The sequence below is a fragment of the Malaclemys terrapin genome, chromosome 2, assembly GCF_027887155.1.
Source record: "Malaclemys terrapin pileata isolate rMalTer1 chromosome 2, rMalTer1.hap1, whole genome shotgun sequence".
NCBI lineage: Eukaryota > Metazoa > Chordata > Testudines > Emydidae > Malaclemys > Malaclemys terrapin.
The window spans coordinates 26,136,336-26,153,400 of NC_071506.1; the positions used below are offsets into that span (position 1 = coordinate 26,136,336).

Here is a 17,065-nt window from a genome sequence, read left to right on the forward strand (position 1 = left end):
AGTGGATTTAGGCAAAGAAGGGGAGACTCTGGTGTAGACTGTCAGCCCATTTACCAGGAAAGTGGCAGGAATTTTCCTTGCTCTCTAAGTCCAGTAATTATCAGCATGGGTTTGATTTTCTAAATATTCTATGCTCCCCAAAGTCAGGTTTTTTTCCTAGCAGGGCTTTCTGAGGTGAGCACATACCAGGTCCATCAGTCTCTTTGCTTGCCTAGCCTAGACAACCTATTCCCTGTACATGTTTCCACAGAGATTATTTGGCAGAGCAAATGGTCAGATTTATTGCCCACTGAGTGGAGATGCTTTTTCCTTGTTTTCTTCTCCTCTTCTCTATTTCCCCAGAACAGCAAATAAATTGCGGGTGAGCCATCTGGGAACAGGACTCACATCTGGTGATGTGTTGCCCTGCCAGCCAGCACCCTGAGGGCCAGCCCTCTACAAGAATCTGCCATTATTTTGTGTTTATATTCATCTGCTTTCTCATGTTCAACTGTGTCACTCGAAACAGTGTTTTGCTGATGAATTAGACCCAGAAGGTACCACAAAATTGATTAATTCCAGATGGCTGAGTTAAACAGTTTACTCACTTTCCCCTAGAGCTCACAGCATGCAAGTTTCTCTCTCTCTCTGGAATTAAATCCCAGCACTCTTCTGTATTTTGTGTGGAAAAAAATTAATTTCCCCTTAACCTGATTTTCATTGGCTGGCAGTGAAAGTTAAAAATATCTTGAGGACTTGAGTCGCAATTTGCTTGCGAGTCTGCTAGAATGGAGGTGCCAAAATTACCTCTGCACGTTTCTCAGCCACCAAACCCTTCTTATGCTGTCAGGAACTGGGTCACTCTTTGTGCCTTTTTTTTTCTTTTAAATCTTCAAAGCACTTTACAAAACATCAGCTAACACAACCTCGGACACTATGAGGTTGGTAGGCACTGTGTTGTAGAGCTCGTTGAACAGATCGGTAAACTGAGAGTAAAGCCAAACATTGTCACATTTATGTGTCTTCAATTAGACCCCTAAATTAATGGCCTGGTTTTGAGAGGCACTGAGCATCCACCATTCCCACGGAAGTCAGCCAGAGTAAGAGAGAACATAATCTGGCCAAATGTATTAGGAAGACCCCTGCCAACTGCAGCAAGTAACAGATTCCTCAGTAGCAGCTCCCTGCTAATTAAAATAATCTAACAGACAAATTTTTAGATGTAGAGCACAAGAGCTAACAGTGCACAGATCAGTGCAGGCAAACCATAAACCTCCTATATGTGCTAGAGTGAGACACAACCTTCGAGCTTTTGCTCCCTGCACTGACACATTGCAAACAGAGTCCTAAATTAAAACAATCTTTTTTCCATTTCAAATTCTTTTTTCTTTGTAGGAAAGGCAATAAGGGTACATGTCATGGAGGGGCACCTACTGAGTTACACCAGGAAAGAGTAAATAAGAATACATTAATACATAGCGCAGAACCACTACAAATCATTAACAAGTGTGATTACGGCTTCCTTGTCTTTGTTTTCATGTGATGTGTGCAGTGACTTGCTCTACAAGCTGACGGGTACAGCTGCCTTCCTCTCAGGGCTGTATTAGAACTCCAATGCGGGGAACGAAACCAGAACCACCAAACTTCCCAGAGAAGGAACACCTCCCCCACAAAAGAAAATCACGCTTTATCTGTGTCTGAAATAATAATGAAACTACCTTTAGAAATAATACATCAAAACTATATTCATCTCCTTTATGTAGGTACCATGCTGATCTTAACTGATGTCATTCTAAACTTGGATGGTTTTAAAGAAATGAGGTGGGTGAGGTAACATCTTGTCTCTCTAATATCCTAGGCCCAACATGGCTACAACTACACTGCATACAACCTTGGATGTTTTTAAGTCATTTGGGGTCATATTTTCAGCCTGCCTATCCACAGGTCTCTTCTTGCTTCCTCAGTCGTGTAGGTGCAAAACAAAGCAGGTAAATATTTGCAAGCTAGATATAAACCAGCTGGCTAGCATCTGTACTAGACATCTAATTGACAGTCATTATGCCTGCAATTATTTTGTTTAGTTAAGTTTTGTGGGCTGGCCACATATGAAACTTAACTCAGCTCATAAAATCCACCTAGTCATGGACCAGGATCCTATTGTGCTAGGCGCTGTACAAAGACAGAAAAAAGAGACTATTTTTGCCCCCCACAACCTTACAATCTAAGTGTCAACAAAGAGACAACAGGTGGATACAGACAGACAGATGAACTTGTGTTCGCCCTTTCTGGTTGCTGTAGCCCCCTGTTGTCTCTTGTTGTGTACTTGGATAGTAAATTCTTTGGAACAGAGGCTGTCTTTTCATTATATGTCTGCACGGTGCATATGCACAATGGGGCCACAATACAAATAATAATAATAATTATAATAAATTAACTGCCAAGATTATAATCATAGACTTTATACCCACTAATAAAAAGATAAACTCCTCAAACTTTCCCCTCCCCAAAGCCAAGGAAAAGAGATGGGCTCTGAAGTAGTCCCTGATATCTGATTTTGGCCCAAAGAGGGAATGAGTTCCATGTTCAAGGGCTCCTGTAGAAGATGCACAATCACCAACAGTGCTGCCTAGTGGTTAGGCAGGTCTTTGGCAGGGTGTCTCCCTTTTGAAAAGCAGAGCCTGGTCCTTCACTGCCTCCATCCCAAAGGTTTCCAGTTCTCCCTTTTGGTGCAGAGATTTTACTGGGGGCTGAGCACTCAAACTGTCAAGGCCTTTTCCAGCTGATCTTCCACCTCGGTGAACACTCTAGGTGTTGTAACATCCTCGCTGAGTGGGTACAGGAACCCTGGCCCACTCTCTCCACCAGCAGAAAGCTAGAATAGGAGGAACTAAACATACCCCACATCTTTGTTATTTAAAATGAGTCCATGTCTAAAAGAGTCATCTCTCTAACTCTCCTCAGAGTCCTTAGGCCAGACCTTTGCACAGCGGTGTGAGCAGGGTGGGCAGGAATCAGTTACAAGCCTAAGGCCTTGTCTACATATGGTGTTATTCAGGAACAGCTATAGCACTTTAAATTCACACCCCATATTAATCCAAAACAACTTTCAACTGTCAAGAAACCCTAAGCTTTCTTCTCAGATCACCTGTTCTTAGGGTTGTCCCTCTTGTCACTGCTTCTGGTTTCCCCTGCCTCTGAGAGCCACTTAAACCCTTTTATATTCCTTGGGTTGGCATTGATAAGATTCAGTTGTCCTGACAGCAAGATGAGTCCGCAAAAGCAACTCTGCAGCTCTATGCAAAGTTCTAGCACCTGATATCAGGGCAACTCAGCAGAAGAATTCTGCATTTCCACAGAGAATCTTAAAACTTACCGTCCATCACACACATCGAGTATTAGTCTACCCCTTAGGGGTGGATTTGCTCTTGCAACTCTAAATTTCAGACTTTCTCAGGGCAATCAAAACTTACTTTAATGTTGTCTCTTGATTTACTGTTCTTTGTATTTTAACAATAGTAAGAAACTAGATTGATGAAGCCTTGAGTCAAACGGCTAGAAAGCCATCCGAAATCCCATTGTAATCAATAGGATTTTGCACAGTGCAATAACTCTAATAAGCATATAAAATACATAACAGGAAACACATTCATCAGCACTGGATTGGGTCAACAAGTCATTGATATAACGAGTGTAACTGTTACACTCCTGCACAAATGACAGTATTAACGAGTAAAGGATATCAAATTGTTCATGGGTACTCATGAACAGGGTGGATGCTCAGCACTTTGTGAAAAACAGCTTCCTTTAAAGTGTCTCAAGTTGGGCAAACAAAACCTGGGATCACTAGTGTCTGTTGAAAACCTGAGCCTATAGAAGTGGTTCTCAACCTGGGGCCCGCAGGCCACATGCGGCCCAATTAGCACACAGCTGTGGCCCAGCTGTGTGCTAAAGGCCGCTGGACTGCGTGGTGGGGTCCAGATTCCCAAATGCCTGGCCCCACGTAGCGGGGGTCTGGGCTGCCGTTCAATCCCGCGGGGTTGGGGTCCAGGCTGCCACCCAGCTGCCCTACCACATGACCCCACACGGCAGGGTCCAGGGTCGGGACTGCCATCCAGCCCCACACGGCAGGGTCCAGGATCCCTGATGCCCAGTCCCCTGCCCAGGGTTCTGTTCCTGGCCCCACTCTGTAAAAGGGTCTCTAGGAGGGAGGCATAGGGGTCTGTGGGAGGAGTTGGGGGGACACGCTGCGGTTCTCAACCTGCGGTCCAGGTAACACATTTTGGGCCGCATATGTGGCCCCCAATGATAAATAGGTTGAGATCCACTGGCCTATAGCAATACGTTCTCTCCAAAACATTGTGGAGAGAGAGGTTCAGGAAGCCAGACTTCCTAGTAACATGAGTATGATGACTAGGATTTTGTCATCAGAATAATATAATAATAATGACGGGGGGGGGGGGGGGGGGAGGGATAGCTCAGTAGTTTGCGCATTGGCCTGCCAAACCCAGGGTTTTGAGTTTAATCCTTGAGAGGGCCATTTAGGGATCTGGGGCAAAAACCTGTCAGGGACAGTATTTGGTCCTGCTGTGAAGGCAGGGGACTAGACTCAATGACCTTTCAAGGTCCCTTCCAGTTCTATGAGATAGGTATATGTCCATATTTTTTTTTTTAAAAAAGGTGCTTACTAAAAAAAAAAAAAGTGTTGTAAAGAAGTAGCCAATTTGTCTGCAAAATAAATGCTTTTGAAAGCAATACAGCAGGGTTGTTTCTGCTAAACAAACACACAAAGAATTGAAAAATACAGTAATTTATCCCCAGGACTAAACTGAGATTACTACTACTAATCAGAAGTATTGGAGCATAAGCTTTCGTGGGTCAATGCCCACTTCATCAGATGCGGGCATTCACCCACGAAAGCTTATGCGCCAACATCTGTTAGTCTTAAAGGTGCCACAGGACCCTCTGTTGCTTTTTACAGATTCAGACTAACATGGCTACCCCTCTGATACTACTAATCAGTTTATTACACCTAGAAACCATGCACACAGCCAGTCTATGCAAATATATGCTCATAATATTGTTACCCCATCCTCCCTGCACCTACATTTGTTTCTTTCCTCCAACCATTGTATGTTGTCACAGATCCCAATAGTAGACAGAGCTCAGTGTAGACAGCCCCCTGTGCCTCTGCTGAGCCCCACTGATTTCAGTACTTTACAGGATTAGGGTCAAAGATTATAAACTCTTAAGGGTATGGATTTTCCCCCCACTATAATAACAACAACTAGGTTTGTATATAGAGCTATTCAGCAGTTGATCTCAAAGGAGACTGGCATCATTATCCCCATTTTATACACAGGGAAACTGAGGCACGGAGCAATTAAGTGACTTGTCCAGGGTCACTCAGCAGGTTAGTGACAAAGCTAGGAATAGAACCCACATCTTCTGAGTCACAGTACACTACTATATCCAATAGGCTACACTGCCTTTCACAGCAGACCTGGGAGTCATTGTGGATAGTTCTCTGCAAACATCTGCTCAATGTGCAGCAGCAGTTAAAAAAGCTAAAAAAATGTTAGGAACCTTTAGGAAAGTGATAGATACTAAGACAGAAAATATCATAATGCCACTGTAAAATCCAAGGTATGCCCACGCCTCGAATACTGTGTGCAGTTCTGGTTGCCCCATCACAAAAAAAAATATTATAATTGAAAAAGGTACCTAAAAGGATAACAAAGATTATTAGGGGCATTGAACAGCTTCCATACAAGGAGAGATTAGAAAGACTGAGACTGTTCATCTTAGAAAAGGGGTGACTAAGGGGAGATCTGATAGCAGTCTATCTAATCATGAAGAGTGTGGCAAAAGTGAATAGGGAAGTGTTATTTACCCCTTCACATCACACAAGAGTTAGGGGTCACCCAACAAAATTAATAGGCCGCAGGTTTAAAACAAATATAAGGAAGTACTTCACACAATTCACAGTCAACCTGTGGAACTCGTTGCCATGTGATGTTGTGAAGGCCAAAAGTATAACTGGGTTCAAAAAAGAATTTGATAAATTCAGGGAGAATAGGTCTATCAATGGCTATTAGCCAAGGTGGTCATGGATACCCAGAGGATGGGTATCTCTAAACCTCCAACTGCCAGAATCTGGGACTAGATGACATGGGATGGATCACTCAAAATTGCCGTGTTCTGTTCATTCCCTCTAAAGCATCTGGTACTGGCTACCCTCAGAGTAAGGATACTGGGCTAGATGGACTGTTGGTCTGACTCGGTATGGCTGTTCTTATGGGTTAATACAGTGTCTAACACAATGGGGTCCCAAGCTGGTGGAGGTTTCTAGTTACTGCTGTAATATAAGTAATAACCACTTGTCCATGAAGAATTTTACAGATTAAAAAACAGGCGCAGCACAGAATTTGCAGCCCAGAGAGGGGAGCTTTGCTTTAAACCACCTCTATGTTGTCCTAATCCTGGGCTGTTCTGCAACTGTAGCACAATTTAAACAGCCCTGAGGACCTACGTCAATCTCCCAAGACCATGTGCTTTAATCCCACCCCCATCCATCCCCCAGCCCTGTCCTGGCACACCCCCTAACACCAGGGCTTGAGAGAGGGTGATCAGAAAGCAGCATTATGGCTGTCTTCAGCAGTTCCTTTGCCAGAAAACTATTCCCTCAATCAATTTTAGAGCCCCAATGCAAAGCAGCCAGAGGGAGGGTGAAGATCTTCCCCCAAGCTGTTTCAGCTGAATTGTAAACCACCACTGAGATTCCTTGGTAACTGATAATGAGTCCCATAACATGTGGGGAGTGTGATTTAATAGAAATATTATTGCTAAGGTATATGTTCTTTTGGACAGCGTCATTTATATTTATGCAGCCAGGTAAATAATATTAAAGCAATAATCAAATATTTAAAGCACTAAGATACTGTGGTGGTGGGCACAGTGGAAAAACACAGAGCTAGATTTTCATTAGAGTGGACAGGTTTCCTACCAAGTTTCTGCCCCACACATTTTAAGAGAGCCAAGCAACAAATAACCTGAAAAGCAGTGAGATAATGAAAATGTCAAGAGGTGCTAAACTGTAGTAGTGCTGCTATTTTATTTAAAATATTTGCTGCTCCTAAGCATGAGGAAGAATGAAAATACATTTCAAGATAAAGGTATTTCCTACTAGACATTTGTACTCATTTTTTTAAAATTCCAAACAAAAAAATATTACCATTTAATTCACACAATCAAATACATTTAAGAATAAATACCCTTCAATTCTCAACTAATATATAGCCCAGTCCTTCATTCCTTGCCCATCAGAGCTTGAGGAAGGCAGGGAATACAGGATGTGGCCCTAAATCCATTTACAAGGATTACCAAGTAAAGGCTTGCTCACATAAACCCTTACTCCCATGAGTAATCCTCAATCACCTGAGTACATGCATTGACTTCAAGTCCAGTTGGCTAGTCATGTGAGTAAGGTTTTGCAGGATCAAGCCCTTAATGCCATCACATTTCTTTAACACCTAATAGATTATTTAGACATCCAGGCATGAAGGAGCCTGGACTCAAACACAATGTCAATAGCACTATTATGATTCAGCCTAAAAGCACATTATAATCAGTGGGATTTTTGCATACTACCATAAATCTACTAAGCATATAAAATACATTGTAGGAGATATTGGCTTCAACGGTAGATTGGGTCAATCCATCACAGATGCATTAGACTAATCTCTAGTATCTTAAACCAACATTTAATAAGAAAGTTTGGAAGGGGAAAACCCCCCACCAAACCCCAAACAATACCATAGTGCAATGTGCATCCCTATATAGAGTCCGAGACTCAGAGAAGTGAGTGCTTCAAATTCAGTAGTAATGTCTGCAGATTAACTGGCTCATTGTACTTTCAAGGGCAAAGCAATATAAAGTGAAATAGACACAGACAGCTGTGTTACCTGTCTAGAGCTAAGGAGTACTTCTTGGTGCCTCTGTCAGCCACAAGACAAGTTCTTTCAAGACCCTTTGCGGTGGCCATGATGAAAACTTTTTTCCTCAAATGCTCCTTCCCTTTTTGGAAGCAGACAGGGGTAAAAATGCTCTCACAATGAAGGAGAAATCTCCGCCAAAGGTTTAAAAACAACACGTTTGAATAATCTTGTCAATAAATCCACTACAAGGGGAGCTGCTGTCTTACGGCTAGTGGCGTCACCAATTCACCCAACAGTGACTTGCTGGGTTTCTGATATTGGAGGTTTTGTGGCACTTTTTTCCCCCCTGATGATATGATGCAATCCTTGTTGCACACATGATGAGAAGCCTACTACTTTGCCCCAGATTGCTGACTCAGCCTGGAGCACGCAAACACACACACGCACAGAAGAAAAGTGATTAAAACAGCCTGATTTGCCTGCAACAGTCAAAGCACTGTTTCCCACCCTGCCTGCTCAGCCTTGAAAGAAAAAAAAAAACCCTCCTTTTGCCCAGGTTGGCGCAAGCCTCCTTAATCTAAGTGATTGCTGTAAAGATCCCTTTCTCCCCTCCTTCTCCACCACTGGAATTTCTCTACAAATGTTTAAAAAAAATTAGGGGACAAGAAGAACGATTCATTATTGCAGTTAACAACCTGAAACAGGTTACTGAGATCTGTATGTGAATAGGACACAGCTGCATTCCCTTTCTCCTTAGGATTTATCATTTCTATTTCAGTAGTGCCAACAGGCCTCAACCAGGGACTGGGGCCCCTTTTACTAGACACTGTACACAGTCCTCTACCCCTAAAACATTGCCTCTTTCCTTAGCTTCCATAGCTAGAATGCAGCTATCAATGCTGTATTTAGGTATCATCAAGAGTCAGCATATCCAGTCACAGAAGATTTTCCTTTAAAAATAGGCAAGATTTTTATAATTTAGATAGATAGATAGATATATGATCCCACAGCCTGTCATGAGACAAACTCAGCAATAATAAATTCCCCCTTCTGTGTCTGCAAAACAGTGCCCGGATCAGGAGAAAATGTTCTGGAAAGCAATAAACCTTTAAGGAGGTATTTTTTCCCATTCCATTAGCATCATTGCTGTCTATTGACAGAAGATGAATATCATCATTATTTATTATTTGCATTACCATAGCTCCTAGGAGACTTAAATCAAGGACAGGACCCCTTGTGCGAGATGCTGTACAAACACAAAACAAAAAGACAGTCCCTGCCCCAAAGAACTGAGAGTCTAAATAACAAGTATTTCAGCTTCACTATCACTCTCCCATCATTCATCGCTGTTAACAAATGTGTTTTTCCCCCCAGTACAATTAAATGGGTGGAGACATCATGATAATAAATATTAAATCAATCAAAAAAGTACATGAAGGATGCAAAGTGAAGCACTCAGAAGCAAGAAAGGGGCAACCTTCACTCTGCCTCTCATGCATATGTATTACGTCCTACTTTTCATTTATAAAATCTCTGGTTATTATCCCCACAGGATTGGTGCATTATTCAGCATGCGGGCTGCTGACCTGAAGGGGGATCACTTATATCCTCAACCTAAAAGTGATACCTAGGATCTTACCAAATTCACGGTCCATTTTAGTCAATTTCACGGTCATAGGATTTTAAAAAATCATAAATTTCATGATTTCAGCTGTTAAAAATCTGAAATTTCATGGTGTTGTAATTGTCGGGGTCCTGACTCAAAAGTGAGTTGGGCAGGGGTCGCAAAGGTTATTGTAGGGGGGGTTGTGATATTGCTACCCTTACTTCTGCACTGCTGCTGGCAGTGCCTTAAGAGCTGGACATCTGGAGAGTGGTGGCTGCTGGCCGGGACCCCAGCTCTGAAGTCAGAGTTGCCACCAGCAACATTGCAGAGGTAAGGATGGCATGGTATGGTATTGCCACCCTTACTTCTGTGCTGCTGCCTGCAGAGCTGGGCCCTCAATCAGCAGCCGCCGCTCTTCAACCACTCAGCTCTCAAGGCAGTGCAGAAGTAAAGGTGGCAACTGCAGCCCCCCTAAAATAACCTTGTGACCCCCTGCAACTCCCTTTTGCATCAGAACCCCCAATTTGAGAAATGCTGGTCTCCCCCATGAAAACTGTATAGGATAGGGTAAAAGCACGCAAAAGACCAGATTTCACGGTGGGAGACCAGATTTCACGGTCCGTGATGCATTTTTCATGACTGTGAATTTGGTAGGGCCCTAGTGATACCCACAGGTCAGGGCTGATGCACATTGGTGGAGAGTGGGAACGTTTGCGCCACTGTTCGGCAGAGAAAGGAAGAAACTTTGCCTCTGGGGTTGGCAGTCTACATTTTTACCCATGCACTCAAATCCCACACAACATCTAGAGAGAGAAAACGAGCGCCTGCCAGATGCTCTTTCAGATAAAGAGCAGCACAACTCATCATTTCCAGCCTAACTGTCATGCCTCACACTGGGATTTCCCCCAGAACCCAGCACACGCTCTGTGGGATGGTGGTGTCGTGCATGCTCTACAAGCCTCAATTGATTTTTACAGAGCCAGAGATCCACAAATTACCTACAAATATATTGTACTGTCAGCTGTCCCCGTGTATCCCCAATAAATAAGACAGCACTTGAGCCTGAGAACAAGGAGATCTCGTTAATAATGGCTTGGCCATGTTTCTTTACACCTGCTGGCAAATAGAGTGAATAAGTGAACAATGCACCATGCCAGCTCCCATCTGCAAATGTACTCTTCCTCTAAGTCCCTTTCCCCAGACAAACTCTCACTGTGTGGTCCACTCCAACACTACACACACACACACACACAGAGACTTTCGATGCTGATTGACTGCTGTGGCCTTCTCATAGGGTGACCAGACATCCCAATAAAATTGGGACTGTCCCGATATCGAGCAGTTTGTCCCGCGTCCCGACCGAATTACGGTCGGGACGCCATTTGTCCCAATATTTTGTTTTGGACATTTTAGGCGGCGGTGACAGGCAGGGTAGCGCCTTTTCAATTGTTACACTCACCTGGCACGTCCGGGTCTCGGCCGCATTTCGGCAGCGGGTACTTCCTTCTTTGGTGGCAAGGTTTATTACCTGCCGCTGAAGTGCCGCCGAAGACTCGGACGCGTGAGTGTAACAATTGAAAAGGCGCTACCCCTGCGGCGGTCCCAATATTTTGGAATTCTCATCTGGTCACCCTACCGCCTCAAGCAGCCATCCCCAGATGTTAAGGATATGGTCTTAATCTACCCCACATATATCACAAACCAGATGCCGCGAGCGATCAGTGTTTTCCCCTCTTTATTTGGTCCTTCAGATGATAAATCTTCTAAACTACATCTTCTTATCTATGGGAAAACGTTCCTCTTGGAACCTTGCACCTTTCAGTGCCCCCATTTAGCTCTTCCCTGGATCAGATCAAGCATGAAAGCTAAGTGCTTGTGTAATTCACTGGTCAGTGCGTAATCACATCAAGAGAAACACACAAGTCTTTCATTCTGAACTTGGTGTGCTTCCTCCACACTAGGCCTAGCCCTTGATAACACCAAGAGCGGAGAGTCGCATTTAATTTAAATATTTTAAAAGAAAATTATTAATTATTATTATTATTATTAGAAGAAGACACTATTAGAATAATGTCCTGCGATAACTGGATCAATGCAGCTGGCTGTGTGTGACATTTTATTTCATGACCACCATGTGCAATGAGAGCTCACATGCCGTTACAGGTGGTGGGCGCCGCTAGAGGCTACGAATCAGGCATCTCTGCAGGAGTCCTACAAAATGAAAATGCCAAGTTTCTCACCACCCGGGAATGACAGTGAAATACCAGTTTTATCCTCATAGCTGAGCTAGGACGGGTCTAAAGCATATGAAAGGAAGAGTTTATTGTCTCCTAGATGGAAGGGTGACATTTGAAGGTGTCCAGCTGTTGCTATGCTATTGTCTGCTTCTCATAAGTATGTTTTCCTTTAAGTAGAAAGGACCACAGAGCAAAATACCCTCAAAGATCAGGGGTGTTGGGCATATAAGTCTGGATCTGGACCCCACAACCATCCCTTATATCTGTAAAGGGCTGAATCAAAATGTCAGATCAAGACCCTACAATTAAAGCAAATTTAAAATCCATTTTGCAGTGCTACAACTCATGCCCATTTCTGTTTAAAAGCACTGGGCGCCTGTAACTTTTGTTTCCATCATTTTGCAAAGGGGTCTCAGGCCTCAGCTGGATGCTAGGAAAACAGCCATAGATTATTCACTCTATTTAATCTAGACCTTTGTTTTATGTCTACTGTTGTTTGTGCTGATGGTCATACCTCTTAGGAAGTGGGTTGAGAAGCATGTTATAAAGAAATCTTTTCAGATTTTTTTCACAAAGGCAGGGGTGTTCCTCTTTATACAGAATCCAAAGCTCATCAAGACACAGACAGCTGCCTGTGGAATTTCTGCTTCAGAGAAATTATTCAGACCATCTCAATAAATTCATCTCCCTCTTTCAGTAATAATGCATTTTGTTTTTCTGAGTCTATATTAAAAGTGTCGCAAATCCAATCATAGCAATTCTAATGACCCAAGTCAAGGACATTTCTCCAAATTTGCATCCAACGGAGATAAGTGAGACATCACATTGGCTTTCGCAAATGAAAGTCCCTTATCATTATTATCATCCAAAATCTCAGCCAGTAAAAGAAGCATATTCTTGATCCGATTTCAACTCCAATCAAGCATGCTTTAAAATACAAAACTTTCATCCTGTCATGATGCGGGGAGATATTGACAGCTTAAATGTACAGTGCGAAATTTAGTGCATCTATTAATAGAAAATGCCAGGAAAGTCAGTCAATTTTACTCGACATGAGACATCTTACAGATCATCTGCAAGTTTTTCTTTGCCATTGTGTATCAGCAATTCATATGGCTCTATTCAGGATTCCCTTTAATGTGGTGATCCAGGCATTTTCCAGCTTGATTACTGTGATTCTCTTCACCTACTGTAAGTATGGAACTACCTGTTAACCTATGTGGAGCTCTAGTGACTTCACCTGTCTCTCCATGTAGGTGTCATTTAGGACTGGGGTCTTAGGACAAATCAGTAGAAATAGGGGTGACATTTTTGTGTGGCATTGAAAATATAGGGGCCCAAAGTATGAGACTAGCAGAGAGAATGTCTCCATCCTGACTTAGTGCCAATTTAAAAATCATTAATAGGATGCTAATGTTTAATATTTTAAAGTACTGAATTTTTAAACATTAACATTTTTCTTCTGATTTTTTTTTTTTTTTTTTGTAGTCAGTGCTCAGAGGATGAAAACTTTTGACAGACTCTTCCACTGAGCTCCCGCATTGCCAGGGCCACCAATGACCCCTCACTTCCACAAAGGTGACTGCCATCAGCAGCAAGCTATGAAGTACCTATTTTAATTAAAACTAGAGATCAGCTTGAAGCACAAAGTTGGGACACATACCAAAGCCATGGCTGGATTTCAGGTTCTACAGATTAGTTATAGCGAACAGCACTCTTTTACCTTTCAGATTGTGGGCTGAGAACATGGCATTCTTCTTTGTAACCACAATCTGGCACCAGGATGGTATGTTACCAAAACAAACTATGGCCACATTTAGATATCATGGTAGTCAGTGACCTGACACCTTAAGCAGCAAGAGCACATGCTCCTAAAGAAGCAACTTTGCTGGCAGTTTGTAAGTAGCAGGCTCTTATGCCTGATGGGGCCAGTGAATATCAGGAGATACAATCCCATACACAGATGCTGGAGACTTGCATTTGGGAGTGACCTCAGACACCTGCTTCCAGCTCTAGTGGACATCAGCTGTGTTTTTCAGGATTGCTGAAGGGAAGTGGTTTAGCATATTGAGCTGGACACTTAGGGTCAAATTTTCAAAGTGCCTCAGAGCCAGGCATCCAGGGTCTCAACACCCACCATTGTCCCCAGATTTTCCAGAGATCAGCTTCCATTTAGGCAGCTAAATAAACACCAGATTTTCAGAAGTGCTCAACACCAGCTGTTCTCACTGTGATGCTGACACCCAGATTAGCTTCAATGTGCTCAGCTCTTTTGACAATCTGGCCAGTTCTTTTAGTGCCTAAATGGAAGCTGAGCAGTTTTGAAGATCTGGTCAGTACACAGGGGTGTTGTCACCCCCAGCCATGTATTCCAACCTGTTGGCTAGAAGAAAGGGACAGAGGTGTGGCTGAAAAGTAAATGATAATGGTTCTTTCAAATGCTATTGCAATAGTGTGTGTCAGCATTTCTTATTAAAAATATATTTTTTTCTAAACACTTAATCAGTCAGTCTCTCTCTCCCCCTTGCTCTCTTTCCCTCTCCCCCTTCACTTTGCATTGTTATTGCAATGGGGGTTTTTTTGCTTGTTTTTGTTTTTATTGTGTGTGGAGTTGATTGGGGAATTAAGTCTGTAATTGCATTGCTAACAAGTATTTCTTAGATACATTTATTTTTCCTTGGGGAAAGGGACTGTTAGGAAAAGAATATACATGTTTTGGCTGCAAAAGAGATAATTATGACATTTGGTAGATAAGTTATTACCTGGATCTTGTTTTAATTGTTTTCTTCTTCCAATAAAATACGGAAACTTTATTGCATTATTTCTTTTATTACCACTTGCAGAATACATTTTGTTCTCATGCTACTTAAATTTGTAAGTACATTTGGGTAGTGAAGATATATTTTACACTAGATGTTGAGAGCCAGCTTGTTAAAGACACAGGGAGCTGTGCATTATTTCTCACTGGTGCAAAACTAATTGGCTTTTCCCAGCCATTGCACAAATATTTATTTTCCATTTTATCATCCTTATAGTTGCAATTTGAATTAGGAAAGGACACGGCAACCTGGCAAAAGCCTACACAGGTGGCATTGTACTTTAAGGCTTCTCAGCAACCAGGGTTCCTCAAGCCAGTCAGGCTGCTGTTGATGTTTAAACTGTGTCCATTTCACACTTGTCCATACCATTCACACTATCCATTTTCCAAAGCATGTTTCTATTCACATTAAACTTGTAAACTTCCCTTTTCAGTAACACCTAATGCCTAGGGCCCAAGACTGCTCTTGGTTAAAACCAGTGTAAGTTGAGGAGTATCTCCATTGAAATCAATGACATTTGCTATAGCATAACAGAGCAGAATTCGGCTCCTAATACATATACTTGAATGGCCCAAGATTCACTGGGGAAGTTAGAGCCAGATTATGACTGGCCGGAAGCAAAACTAAAGGAGCCAGCCTAAATTGCGCTGGGGCTCAGAGAGACTACTCCATGCTAGCTTTAGGCATTGGTGGTTTCACCCTCCTCAGGGTGGCTACCTTCACTTGCCTCTTCCTCTAATGATTTCATCAGCAAATGCTATAAAATTCCAACAAAACAGCTACAAGCTAAAGTGAGTGAAGCAGTGGTCCCATAGCAATAACAGCATAAGTTTACACAATGAAAGACTATAATGCATCTGCACAAGGGGGCAGAGTCGTGCCTAAAGAGGCAACTTTCACCTTGGCCTTTTCTGATTTTTGAGTGCTTCACTTTCCAAAATTAACATGCTTTTATCAGTTTTTTCAAAGGGAATTTCTTAGGTTTTTCAAAAAGGAAACTAATAGACAAAATAAATTTCATTCTGTGGAACTATTTGCCAGACAGCACTAGAACGCTCTGCCCTACATGAAATGCACATACTGGTCCTGATCCAGCGCTCACTGACCTCCATGTGTTCCAGATGGACTCCAATGAGCTTTGGGTTAGGCTGTCATACAAACAGAGCCTTGCGTCACTGAGTGCACACTTTGTGCACTGAATGAGAGAGGCGCCCTCTCAATATAGTCCCTTAAAGATTGCCTGTGCATGTCTTCACATATGCACCTCACTAATCTTTTGTTCCTAGTTATGTTCTGGCCCTATCCTGACGGCAGGCAGAGTAAGACTATGATGTCATTCTCATCAGTGTTATGGGAAGACAAGCTACAGGAGATGGGGGTGTTGTATTGTGCCCTGGTCAGGTTTTCTGATGATCCTCTTGATAAAGTTAGGAATTGGTCCTGCTTTGAGTAGGGGGTTGGACTAGATGACCTCCTGAGGTCCCTTCTAACCCTGATACTTTATGATTTTATGATTGGTGGGGACCCTTAGCCATAGGCCAGCAGCCAAACAGGCTGGGTTTCCGGCTTACTATTCTAACCTATCATCTGGGAATGTCATTACCCCTGAAAGGTCATCACTTCATCGGGAAGTCTTGCTAGCAGTGGGAGAGGTGGTCTCAGGCAGGGTGGAGAGCACTGAAAAGCAAGAGGAGAATTTTACACTTGCTCCAAGATTCAATAGGTAACCGTGCAATGATGGCAGAACTGAAATAATGTGCTTGTTCTGTACCAGATGGAATTTTGATGACTATGGATTCACCTCCAGGTGTAGGGTGTTTTAATAATCAAAGCTTGGAAGTCATGGATACAGCATTGCCAACCCCAAGCATTCAATAATCATGATATTTGTTTAAAATCAGGAAGTTTTATAAAATACATTTTTGGTTTCTTTTTGGTTTCTGATTTCTAAACCTTTCACAGAGCGCTTGGGTCACATTCACAAGCTTTTCTCTGCAACCATGAGGGCTAGAAATGTAGAGGAAGGGTGTTTAAATGAAAGCTGAGGGTCTCACATGTTCAGATGACTTCAGGAGCTGGGGCTTTATGAAAACCACCAAATATCATGAGAATTGGCAACACATGCATGCACTGATGTAGCTAGGTCTGCATTCCATAGGATGGGCTGCAATCTCCTAGCCAGACAAAGGAACAGTGGTGAATTTTGCTGCTGCTATTGGGTGTCTATCATCAAGGAGCAGTCCAGGAGGACACCTCCATGATATGTTGCACACTACAAGCAATAGGCCTAGATCACCCTGCCTTTCTTGCTGCTGCTGTGGCTGGTTCTGGAGGCCCATGGTAGATAGTGAGATTCCTTGGTACCCTGCCAGCATGAAAGAAATGGTGCACTGTAAACTGGAGCTATCCGGTTGTGACAATGGTTAATGAATTCTAGTTTGGAGAGGCCACCACACACACACAGTACAAGTTCTAATTTTAATGGCGTTT

At 42.8% G+C, this 17,065-nt stretch overlaps 1 protein-coding gene across 1 annotated transcript in view; it reads right to left on the reverse strand.

Moving 5' to 3' along the window:
• The window catches only part of SLC30A8 (solute carrier family 30 member 8), a 29,561-nt gene extending 21,541 nt beyond the window's left edge, over positions 1-8,020 (reverse strand). The window contains exon 1 of the mRNA XM_054019850.1: positions 7,941-8,020. Within this exon, the coding sequence (XP_053875825.1) occupies positions 7,941-8,020 (80 nt within the window). The remainder of the gene's footprint in view (positions 1-7,940) is intronic.
• Between the last annotated feature and the right edge of the window lie 9,045 nt (positions 8,021-17,065).